The 12,481-nt window shown below is 51.0% G+C and overlaps 1 protein-coding gene across 2 annotated transcripts in view; it reads right to left on the bottom strand.

Annotated features, from left to right (window-relative positions):
- Positions 1–12,481, bottom strand: part of LOC140426992 (rho GTPase-activating protein 26-like) — a 315,317-nt gene that overhangs the window by 50,149 nt on the left and 252,687 nt on the right. The window contains exon 21 of one of the 2 annotated variants that reach the window (XM_072512347.1): positions 2,276–2,323. The exons of the other annotated variant lie outside the window; for it this stretch is intronic. Coding sequence (XP_072368448.1) covers positions 2,276–2,323 — 48 coding nt within the window. The remainder of the gene's footprint in view (positions 1–2,275; positions 2,324–12,481) is intronic. 2 annotated transcript variants of the gene reach the window in all.

Here is a 12,481-nt window from a genome sequence, read left to right as displayed (position 1 = left end):
GGCAACGAACGCCCGGAGAATTCCAGCCATAGAGTATGAAATGTCACCATCTTTCTTCCAAAATCAACTGGCAACATTTGGGATTAGCACTCCTCGACAGGTGATGTCCTTCAAAAGTCACATGATGTGGGAAGACAGCATGAAGGCAAACCATGAGTCTTGGTTTTCAAGAATGGACATGTGCATGACTTCCAAATTTTGAATCCAGTTGCCCGCAAGTGATTATCACGCTTCAAGTGATTATTCTTATAAAAATAACGTTCTATTCAGAAGCTGCAAAGACTGCTAATCTTTTAATAGCCTCATTGATCTGTCAATTAAACTGTGAACTGACAACTTTACCTGACAACCACCTCCACTGTCTACAAATTGTTGGACAATTGCCTGACGTGCTGTACTGCTTGAACATAGATCAATGAGGCTATTAAAAGTAATCTATGTTCAAGCAGTACAGCACGTCAGGTAATTGTCCAACAATTTGGAGACAGTGGAGGTGGTTGTCAGGTAAAGTTGTCAGTTCACAGTTTAATTGACAGATCAATGAGGCTATTAAAAGTAATCTGTCAATTAAACTGTGAACTCAGAACCCCCTTCTATGATGATTGTAACTTTTTGAACCTCAGGCAAGCATTTTCAACAACATATTGACAGCCCTTTCCTAGAACTCCCATGTTCGAATGCCTCCGTTCAGGATTCTGCCACTGCCAGAGTACTAGAACAGCTCTCAAAGTCACAAATAACATTATATGTAATCACAATAAAAGTAAACTATATGTCCTTGTATTTTTTGATGTACATGCAACCTTTGGCCTGAATGGCAATGCCATTTACCCAAATGCCTGTCCTCCATTGTCCAGCTGGGTGGGAATATATTTGCGTTGTCCCATACTTACCTATCTAATCATACCCAGATTATCATTTACAATAGCTTCACTTCCTGCTCCTGCATGGATACCTCAAATGTCCCCCAAGGATCTATCCTTTGTCTCCATCTAATTCTCAATTACTTGCTGCCTCTCAGCCACATCATGTCCGTTTCCACATGTATAGTGCTGATACCAACTTTACCTGACAACCAGCTCCACTGTCTCCAAATTGTGGGACAATTGCCTGACGTGCTGTACTGCTTGAACATAGATTACTAATTAAATATTGGGAAGAACTGATCCATTGGATTTAGTATTCCCCCCCCCCCCCCCCCCCCCCCAACAAACTCTATTCCCTAGCATTGACTATACCCCTTTCCCTGGCAAATATCTGAGGCCGAACCAGACTTTTCATTGCCTTGGTGTCATATTTGACTACAAGAGTTTCCAACCACATACTTGCGCCATCACCAAGACTGCCTACTTCAATTATTTGGCTGAGTATTACGCTAATTTCTCACAAGTCTCAGTGTCATATTTTGTCTTTTACGATCCAGTGAAGTGCCTTGGTGCATTTTATAATGTTAAATGTTAAAAGCGCTATGTAAATACAAGTGATTTTTGCTGTTGTTAGAGTGCCACACTTGAGATTGGAGTTCATGTTGAAGAATACTAGCCTAAATTTTACTATTCTACAAAGTATTGTATGTTGAAATTTCCAAATTCGGCATTTTGTAATCACTGAGGTGGTAAGGCAACAGACGGACCACTTCTGATAATGACAAAAGGTACGAACAAAATAAAACAGAAACACTCATACATGCTGAGCTGTGGCAAGAGAAAAATAACTTTGTACTGATTACAAATGGAATAGTCAGCAGCCTTAGTGACTACTAACCATCTAAAACTTGTAGCAATTACATTTGCAGATTGTAGTCAGGGTGAAATGAATAAAACATGTCAAAGCTGACTTGTAGCATTTCCTACTTTTTTGCACTGTTAAGACTCTTTTATAGTTTTTCTTGGAATAGCAATTCTTACTTTATAGGTGTAAGATGCATTGAAAAGATTAACAAACGTCTAGTGTAAAGCTATTTAGGTAAACATTAGTTTAATTGTTTAATTGGATCGCAAGAATACAGATCTTACAATATACTTATCGCAATGGTTGAAATAGCTGCAGCATACAGTGAATTTGTTCTCCCCTTTTTCCAATATAAATCACTCTGGAATAAGCAAACTGTGCAAGATTAGTGCTGTGTAATTTCATTAAAAGAAATAACTATAAATCAATAAATGGGTTTTCACTCCCCCTCCCCAAAGGGATGCAATTCATATTTTATGAATAATGTCTCTGTTATTTGCAACACCATGCAAGGAACCTGTATTATGCATTATTCTCCTTTCACCTTTTACGGAATCTAGCTGATAAAGTTGCATAACTTGACCACACAGCTCTGGAATGAATCAACAAATATTAATTTTATATATTAGCACGGTTTAATACAAGCAGATCAATGTTATAGTCCATCGTTAACATTTGGCTCCTGTCAGATCATGTGACTACACCAGAAGTTTAGTTCTGCTGGCAGAGATATTCCAGGTTTTCCAAAATGGTCTAATGGATGCTGCGGGCTGAAGTTTATCTGAAGCACAGGATGCCAAAAACACCCCTTAAAATACGCTTTTTAAATATGTCATGTGAGAGTACCTTTAAGAAATGGGCGTTTATAAATGGGTGTGTATATAAATATCTGTAGTGAGAGTATATTTAAGAAATGGGTGTTTATTACTGCAATGATGTCAGAGAGTGGGTGGAGCTGGGCTGTCTGTCAGCTTTTTACTTTCGTTTTAGGCTGTTTGCTGCAGGGTGTGTTTGAGTTTTGTTTTCAGTGCTGGATAGCTGCAGTCACAGCCAGAAGGGGTATTAGTCTCTCTCTCTGTAATCTAAAAACTGTAAATCGATCCTTTGGTGATTTAAAACTAATAACTGCTCTCAGTAGTGACTTGAACCTGATGTGCTTCTGTTAAAAGGTTTGTTTAAGTCTTATGGATGTTAAAAGGACAGCTAAAGGATGACTTAGTGTTGTATTCTTTGGGGGTTGTATTTGAATTAATGGCTGCTAAGATGTTCACTGTATGTTTTAAAAAGGTCAACTTGAGTTCATAGAATAAACATTGTTTTGCTTTAAAAAATACATTCCCATTTCTGCTGTACCACACCTGCAGAGTGGGCCGTGTGCTCCCCATACCACAATGTCCTAGGCGCACATGGACAATGCTGTGGCGCTGCAGTGCTTGGCCCAGTCACAAAGGGTCAAGGCCGAGGGCATAGAGAGCATTGGCTGGGCACTGACTGACTTTGGCCAGTCACAGTGGGGCATGTCACAGGCACAGAGGGACATGACAGAGGCAGTGAGGGACATGTCTCACTCGCTGAGGGACATGTCCCAGTCTTAGGTGTGCCATGGCTGAGGGAATCAAGTCTATGGTGAAGACGAGGGCGGGCCTTCAGGACTGGCAGTACAGGTGATGTTGGTGCCTCTGGAGCTCACTCCGTCTCACATCCGGCCAAAGGAGTACCGGGGGCCAACAAGCACCCCGAAGGAGAAGGGAGTGATAGGGCTCATGCTGCCGGCTCCCGCAGGGGAGCTGCTGGAACATCTCAGCGCTTTTAAAACCCCTCCCACCTGACACTGGCGCATCTCATGGGCAGCACGCAGAACAGGGGGACACTGTCACCTTTGACACCCGAACATTGGCCAAGCTCATCCAGGCCCAAGCACTCCAGAGGACGGCCACCAAGGGCATCACAGGGCAGAGGGCGAGGCAAGCAGTAGGCCGCCCCTACACATCTGATATGCTGCCTGGGGAAAACCTAGAAGGAGCAGTAGGCCACGGAAGATAGATGACACTTAAGTAGCAGATAGTTAAGGCAAAGGGCACACCCATTATACATAATCACCATTAAACACTTTTGGATCACTAGTCTACACTGCCTCTAACCTCTGTCTGATGGGTTTAAGGATTAGCTGGGGCTGGGTTTTATGCATCTGCTGGATGGGAGCTGGGAAGGGGTGGTGGACGTTGGGGCGGGACAGGGTACCCATGAAACATGTTCAACTCCCATCATGACACCCTCATCGAGAAGTGGCAGGGTATGGGGGCAGCAGTGTGAGCCCACCTTGTATAACAGCATCCCCAGTAAGCGAACCCTAACCACTCACCATCTCCAGCAAACCTCCCTCGCCAAGATATATGGGCCATGAGAGGGATTTGTCAGCATACATGCAGGGATCACCCGGATGGACAGTGGAATGTGATCCTAAAGTCAGAAATCAGAATTTGTCAGACAATGAGGAGCAGCAGAGCTCATCTCACAGCGAGTCATCATCATCCTCCATCCCATGGAAGGCTGGGTGAAAGTTGGAGTGAAGAGCTGAGGGAGAGGAAAGGGGTAGAAATACTGAAGGAGAGGGAAGAGGTGGAAGGACTGAGGTAGAGTGAAGGAGTGAAAGGTTCAGGGGAAGGGGGATTCTGTGTGGAAGGGGGAGAAAGAGATGGGACAGGGTGGTGGAGCTGCCGGTGGGCAGGCCTCCTAGTTGGTAAATTCGATGGTGATTTGTGCGGCGGCCCTGGAGCATACGTTGGGTGGTCTGCCATGCCAGTTCAGGCGCGATGCCCAGATTCTCCTGGACACCATCCTCGTTCTCCTAGTCAGATGAGGCCTGCTGTTCTTCCTCCTCCTCCTGCATGTCACCCCACTGCTGTGCAATGTTGCACAGGACTCAATAGACCACCACGATGCTCTGGAGGGCTATATTGGAGCACCACATCAGAGCGGTCCAGGCATTAGAAGCCATCTTGAGCAAGCTGATGCCCTGCTCATGACACTCCTCGTTGCTGTGTGAGCATTGGTAGAACTGTTCTCCACCTCGGTATGGGTCCTCCACACAGATGTCATTCGCCATGACCTCAGTGGGTAAGCTTTGTCGGCCACTAACAAAGCCCTAACTCGAGGGAGTGCCTCGAAGGTACTGGGAACCGACGAATGCGCCAGGATGTATGCTGCCACTCGAAGGCACTTTAAATATATAGCACTGTGAAAATGAATGAAATGTTAACACCCTGGGATAGTGCATGGTCAATTCTAGCTCCACTTGACACTTCTGGTTGCTGCTATGCGGAGTTAAGTCGCACATTCGGCAGCTCCTGCAAAAAATGGACTTTTGGGCTCTTTTCAGGGCCCCCAACGCAATTGGGGGCTTGAGCCGATGAAGGCTTCTATCGATAAGCTGCTGGAGACACAGACGGCCCAGGGGGTGGTGATCCACGAGACCCAACAAAAGATCTCCGACAACGAGGACGACACCTTAGGCCTGGCGGTAAAGGTGGAGGCGCACGAGGCGCTCCACAAGAAATGGCAGGAGCGGTTCGAGGAGATGGAGAATCGGTCGAGGCGGAAGAACTTGCGGATTCTGGGCCTCCCGGAGGGGCTGGAGGGGCCGGACGTGGGGGCCTATGTGGTCACCATGTTGAACTCGCTGATGGGCGCAGGGTCCTTCCAGGGGCACCTGGAGCTGGAAGGGGCCCATAGAGTGCTGGCGAGGAGGCCCAAAGCTAACGAGCCTCCGCGGGCGGTGCTGGTGCGGTTTCATCGGTTCACTGATCGGGAGTGTGTGCTCAGGTGGGCCAAGAAGGAGTGGAGCAGCAAGTGGGAGAACGCGGAGGTTCGAATATACCAGGACTGGAGTGCGGAGGTGGCGAAGAGGAAGGCCGGGTACAATCAAGCGAAGGCGGTGCTGCACAAGAAGGGGGTGAAGTTTGGCATATTGCAGCCGGCGCGACTGTGGGTCACCTACAAGGACCGGCATCATTATTTTGAGTCGCCGGAGGAGGCGTGGGCCTTTGTTCAGGCCGAGAAGTTGGACACAGATTGAGGGTCGAGATGAGAGTTTGGGGATTGCGGTTGATATGTTACTTTTTGAGGGGGGGGTCCTTTGCTCTTGTTTTTCTCTTTCTGGTTCGGTGAGGGTGGTTAGGGCGGGTTGTGCACTGTTTTGGTTGGGTTGGTCGGGGGGGCTCTTGGAGGGGGGTAAACAAATGGAACAGGGGTGGATGGCCGGCAGTGAGATGGGGCCCCGCGGGAGAGGGGGAGGCCCGAGTCGGGGGTGAGGGGACTGGAACTGTAAAAGGAGCTGCGTCAGAGGTGGCGGGGCAGGTGGAAAGCGCGGGCTTTTTCCCGTGCTGAAGACTGGAGGGGGCGGGGAAGCAAGGGTTGTTTCCCGTGCTTGGGATGGAAGGGGGAGGTGGAGAGCCTGCGGATGGGGAATGGAAGAGGAGGATGTGTCACACAATGGGAGGAGTTGAAGGAGAGACGGGAGTGGCCGGGGTCAGCAGACTTGCGGAAGTGCAATGGGGGGACTGAAGCAGCTAGGATGGGTCGGGGGGGGGGATTGGATCGAGTTGCTGCTGCTATGGTCAAGGGGGAGCTGGAGCAAGAGGGGGGGGATCGAGACGGGGGTCTGCTGTCGTGGGAAACGGGCCGGGTGTGGGTGCGTGGCTGGCCGAGGAGGGGTTATGGCTAGTCGGCAGGGGAGGGGGGTGGGTAGCCCCCTGATCCGGCTGATAACCTGGAACGTAAGGGGACTGAACGGGCCGGTCAAGCGGGCCCGCGAAGGGGCTGAAGGCGGATGTGGTCATGTTCCAGGAGACACACCTGAAGGTGGTAGACCAGGTAAGATTGAGGAACGGGTGGGTAGATCAGGTGTTGCATTCGGGGCTGGATGCCAAAAATCGAGGGGTGGCGATCCTGGTGGGGAAGAAGGTGTCGTTCGAGGCGTCGAGTATTGTGGCAGACAATGGCGGTAGGTACGTAATGGTAAGTGGTAAGCTGCAGGGAGAGAGGGTGGTACTGGTCAATGTGTAGTCCCCGAACTGGGACGATGCGGGTTTTATGCGGCGCATGTTGGGTCGGATCCCAGACTTGGAAGTGGGTGGCCTGATAATGGGGGGAGACTTTAAAACGGTGTTGGATCCAGCACTGGATCGCTCCAGGTCTAGGACGGGTCGGAAGCCAGCGGCTAAGGTGCTGAGGGGGTTTATGGACCAGATGGGAGGGTGGACCCTTGGAGATTTGCAAGGCCGGGGGCTAGGGAATATTCATTCTTCTCACATGTCCATAAGGCTTATTCCCGGATCGACTTTTTTATTTTTGAGCAGGGCACTGATAGCGAGAGTAGAGGATACTGAGTACTCGGCGATAGCCATTTAGGATCACGCCCCGCATTGGGTGGACTTAGAGCCGGGGGAGGAGAGGGCCAGGGCCCGTTGTGACATTTGGAGGTGGGGCTCTTGGCGGATGAGGAGGTGAGTGAGTGGGTCCGAGGAAGCACAGAGAGGTACCTGGATAACGGGGAGGTCCGAGTTGGGATGGTATGGGAGACGCTGAAGGCGGTGGTTAGGGGAGAGCTGATCTCCATTAGGGCCCACAAGGAGAGGAGGGAGCAGAGTGAAGGCTGGTGGGGGAGATGGTGAGGGTAGACAGGAGGTATGCGGAGGTGTCTAGGAGGGACTGTTGAGGGAGAGGCGGTGCCTCCAGGCCGAATTCGACCTGGTGACCACCAGGAAGGCGGAGGTGCAGTGGAGGAAGGCCCAGGGGGCGATTTATTAGTATGGGGAAAAGGCAAGCCGGATGCTGGCGCATCAGCTTCGGAAGCGGGACGCAGCTAGGGAGATCGGGGGAGTTAAGGACAGGGGAGGGAGTGTGGTGCGGAGTGGGATTGGCATCAATGGGGTCTTCAGGGACTTTTATGAGGAATTGTATCGGTCCGAGCCCCAACCGGAGGAGGGAGGGATGGGCCGCTTCCTGGACCAATTGAGGTTTCCGAAGGTGGAGGAGGGGCTGGTGGCGGGATTGGGGGCCCCGATTGGGCTGGAGGAGCTGACCAAAGGGATAGGGAGCATGCAGGCGGGGAAGGCACCGGGGCCGGACGGATTCCCAGTCGAATTCTATCAAAAATATATGGACCTGTTGGGCCCGTTGCTAGTTAGGACCTTCAATGATGCAAGGGAGCGGGGGGCTTTGCCCCCGACGATGTCTCGGGCACTGACCTCCTTGATCCTGAAGCGGGACAAGGATCCCCTGCAGTGTGGGTCTTACAGGCCGATTTCGTTGCTAAACGTAGATGCCAAGGTGCTGGCGAAGGTCTTAGCCATGCGGATTGAGGATTGTGTGCAGGAGGTCATCCACGAAGACCAGGCGGGGTTCGTGAAGGGGAGGCAGTTGAACGCGAATGTGCGGAGGCTTCTGAACGTTATCATGATGCCGGCGAGGGAGGGGGAGGCGGAGATAGTGGTGGCGATGGATGCTGAGAAAGCCTTCGATAGGGTAGAGTGGGGGTACCTGTGGGAGGTTCTGAAGAGGTTTGGGTTTGGGGAGGGGTTTGTCAGGTGGGTTAGGTTGTTGTATGAGCTCCCGATGGTGAGTGTGGCCACGAACAGGAGGAGGTCTGAGTACTTTTGGTTGTGCCGAGGGACGAGGCAGGGGTGTCCCGTCCCCCCTGCTCTTCGCACTGGCGATTGAACTCCTGGCTATGGCACTGAGGGAGTCGAGGAACTGGAGGGGGTTGGTGCAGGGTGGGGAGAAGCATAGGGTGTCGCTCTATGCAGACGACTTGCTGCTATATGTGGCGGACCCGGTGGGGGGAATGCCGGAGGTAATGAGGATCCTCAGGGAATTTGGGGATTTCTCAGGGTACAAGCTCAACATGGGGAAGAGCGAGCTGTTCGTGGTTCACCCAGGGGACCAGGAGAGAGGGATTGGCGAGCTCCCACTAAAAAGGGCGGAAAGGAGCTGCAGGTATTTGGGGGTTCAAGTGGCCAGGAGCTGGGGGGCCCTGCATAGGCTTAATTTCACAAGGCTGGTGGAGCAAATGGAGGAGTTCAAGACGTGGGACGTGTTGCCGCTGTCCTTGGCGGGTAGGGTGCAGTCAGTCAAAATGACGGTGCTCCCAAGGTTTTTGTTCCTGTTCCAGTGCCTCCCCGTTTATACCGAAGGCCTTTTTTAGGCGGGTCAACAGGAGCATAATGGGGTTTGTATGGGCGCGAGGGACTCCGAGGGTGAGAAGGGTAGAGTAGGAGTAGAGATAGGGGGGGACTGGCGCTGCCCTACCTCTGTGGGTACTACTGGGCCACCAATGCGACAATGTGCACAAGTGGGTGATGGAGGGGGAGGGAGCTGCATGTAAGAGGCTGGAGACAGCGTCTTGTGTGGGTACGAGTCTGGGGGCACTGGCAACGTCGCCGCTGCCGCTCCCTCCAAGGAGGCATACCACGAGCCCGGTAGTGGCGGCAGCCCTCAAAATCTAGGGGCAGTGGAGGCGGCACAGGGGTGAAGTTGGGGCCTCGGTGTGGACCCCAATACGGGTGAACTACCAGTTCGTCCCAGGGAGAACAGATGGAGAGTTTTCGGGGTGGCACAGGGCAGGGATACGAAGGTTGGGAGACCTGTTTGCGGACGGGAAGTTCGCGAGCCATGGGTGCGTTGGAGGAGAAGTATGGGCTTCCCCGGGGAACACCTTCAGGTACTTGCAGGTAAGGGCATTTGCCACGCGGAAGTGGTGGAATTCCCGCGGCTGCTGCCACGCACAATACAGGACAGGGTGCTCTCGGGGGGGGTGGGTGGGAGTGGGGAAGATCTCGGAAACTTGGCAGCTGATGCAGGAGGAGGAGGACGCCTCGGTGGTGGAGGTGAAAGGTAAGTGGGAGGAGGAATTGGGAGAGGCGATCGAGGAAGGGATGTGAGCAGATGCCCTAGGGAGGGTGAACTCTTCCTCTTCGTGCGCAAGGCTCAGCCTCATACAGTTTAAGGTGCTGCACAGGGCACACATGACCGGGACAAGGATGAGCCGGTTCTTTGGGGAAGAGGACAGGTGTGTTAGGTGCTTGGGGAGCCCAGCGAATCACACCCATATGTTCTGGGCATGCCCAGCGCTGGAGGAATTTTGGAGGGGTGTAGCGAGGACAGTGTCGAGGGTGGTAGGTTCCAGGGTCAAGCCGGGATGGGGGCTCGCAATATTTGGGGTGGCAGAGGAGCCGGGAGTGCAGGAGGCGAAAGAGGCCGGTATTCTGGCCTTTGCGTCCCTGGTAGCCCGGCGGAGGATTCTTCTTCAGTGGAAGGATGCGAGGCCCAAGCGTGGAATCCTGGATCAACGATATGGCTGGTTTATTAAGTTGGAGAGGGTGAAATCCGCCTTGCGAGAGTCGGTACAAGGGTTCTTTAGGCGGTGGCAACCGTTCTTAAACTTCCTGGCAGAACGGTAGACATTGGTTAATGGCAGCAGCAACTCGTGGGGGGGGGGTTCACTTTATTTTTGTTTAATTATACTGGGGGGGGGTGTATATATTTGCTGTGTTTGTTTTGTGCGAAGTCGGGGTGTTAATTTATTATTTATGTACAGGGGGGAGGGGGGTATGGAGGGTTGCTTTTTGACTGTTTTGTATTTAACCCTGTTGGGTTCCTTTTTCATTTTGTCACTGATATTCTGTGAAAACCTTAATAAAAATTATTTAAAAAAAAAAAATTCTAGCTCCACTTGAGTCACAACATAGTTACCTATTAATTCTTAGAAAACACTCAAAGTCTTTGGTCATTGGCTGCCCAATAACTACATTCACCAAGTTTGTAAATTTAAACATAATTAATAGTTACGAATGACAATAACTATAATTAAATAGGCAGCAAATACAACTGGTTGAGCTATTATCTAATTTCTAAACCCTCTCTTTAACTCACACCACTCTCTACACATACACAAGATAGACAAACACAGAGGAGAAAGAGTGGTGGAAAGAAAAGTAATACGAGGTGTAAAAGGATAAGTCTTTGGGCACGACCTATCAGCCGTGTTGAGCTCTCGCTGGAGCGCAGTGTGGTGGGTGGATGCCGGGACAGGTGGGGGTGGGGGTGCATGGCAGATACTTAGGGGCCTCTGGCAGGTTGGGGTGACGGGTTGGAACCCTGGAAAGGGGGGATTCCCAGGGACCCCATAGTGGGGTGTCCTCACTTGGGTGGGTGTGGGGTAGTGCCCATGTGTGTGGGGGTGACATTGCCCATGGGTGGGGAGTGTGGGGGACCCACAAGTTCACATAGACATCGGCGTATCCTTTCAAAATGGCAGCCCAATATCTTGAGTTCAGCTCCCCAGTGCTGAAAAGAATGTGTGGGCTAAACTGGTGAGAAACTCCCCAGGATCCAAAAAAGTGACTAAGTGTCATTGGATAACGGTGGTGAACTTGGTGGCAGAGCCGGTGGGAAACTCTGCGAAAAACACGCCACAAATGAACTTGGAAATGTTTCCATTGTATTCCGCCCTTTGTTTCGGATGGATGTCTTCCAGTTTGATTATTTTGTGTCAAGGCCTTCAGTTGGGTGTGATCTTTGCTTTCTGTCTGTAATGGTTTTCACTGTAGATTCATCAGGATCTCAAGACTTTTTTGCAGATTCAGAAACAGTAGGCAAGAAACCTTTTTGGAGAAAGAGAGAAACTCACAGCTTCTTCTTTCGTCATCCAGGAGAGTTTTGTTTACTGCCTGGGTCCTCTGAAAACCTCCCACCTGACTGAAGCCAATCACGGCCTGTTGCCGGGCAGAATACAGTCCTTGGTCAATCCATTGGCTACCAGCAACCAATCAAACCGAATTCACAGATCTCTCAGGAGCGGGAAAGTCTGAGTACTTCTGTTAAAAATCTAAATCTTCATTGCACAGTGTATTAGTTTTCAACTTTTGATTTCCTCACTTCCTCAACTCAACTTAAAAGTGTTTGCCCATTAAGTATCCATGGATCAAAAATGATAACGACAAAGTAAAATAAATGGGTAATAAGGGAATCAACAGGAAGGGTCCTTACAGAATGCGAAGCAGATGTGAGGAAAGGAAAGGTCTTTCTGGTTTTATTCTTCTCTCAGCTAACTGGTCTGCTCATCAGCTGTCAGGCAGAGCTTTCCAAGTGAGAAGTTTAAACAATTCAGACCAGGATGAAGATCTTGAACAGAGATCACCATGATGAGTGATCTTCTGGTTGCCCAGAGCTAAAAGGCGCAGTCCAGATGTGGGACCCCTATCCCGGGGAGGGTCTCAGGGCCAACCACTTACCCACAGCCCAATGCAGCCTGAACCTTTGGGGAATCCTCCTTTAGCAGCCGGTCAGCGGCAGAGGGGCACAGAGCAATGGGCTGACCCCCTTAATCACACTCAGGACCCATCATGCCAGACTAGGGAGTCACTGCCTGGGTGTCAGTGCTATGATGCCAGCAGCCAGTGCACTGTTGGCAATGCCAGGGTGCACGGACTGAAGGGAGGGGTGGCTGAAAGGGCGATGGTTGAAGGAGGAGGGGGTCGGGACACCTTCTTGCATGTGTGGTGTTGGGCGGGGTGAGCCATTATTCCTGTGGTGGGAGATGATGCCCCTGCTTGAGAAGGGATTGGGGTGCTCTCCTTGTCAGCGGGGTTTCAGCATTGTGTTGTGGGGGATAGGCCGGGCCTGTTACTGCACGCTGGAATTGGGGCACCCGTTCAAATCTGAGTAAATACCCATTAACCTTGGCTTCCTG

This window comes from Scyliorhinus torazame, chromosome 7 (genome assembly GCF_047496885.1).
Source record: "Scyliorhinus torazame isolate Kashiwa2021f chromosome 7, sScyTor2.1, whole genome shotgun sequence".
Taxonomy (NCBI): domain Eukaryota; kingdom Metazoa; phylum Chordata; class Chondrichthyes; order Carcharhiniformes; family Scyliorhinidae; genus Scyliorhinus; species Scyliorhinus torazame.
The sequence above is the reverse complement of the archived record's forward strand: the minus strand, read 5'-3'. Positions and strand labels throughout refer to the sequence as shown.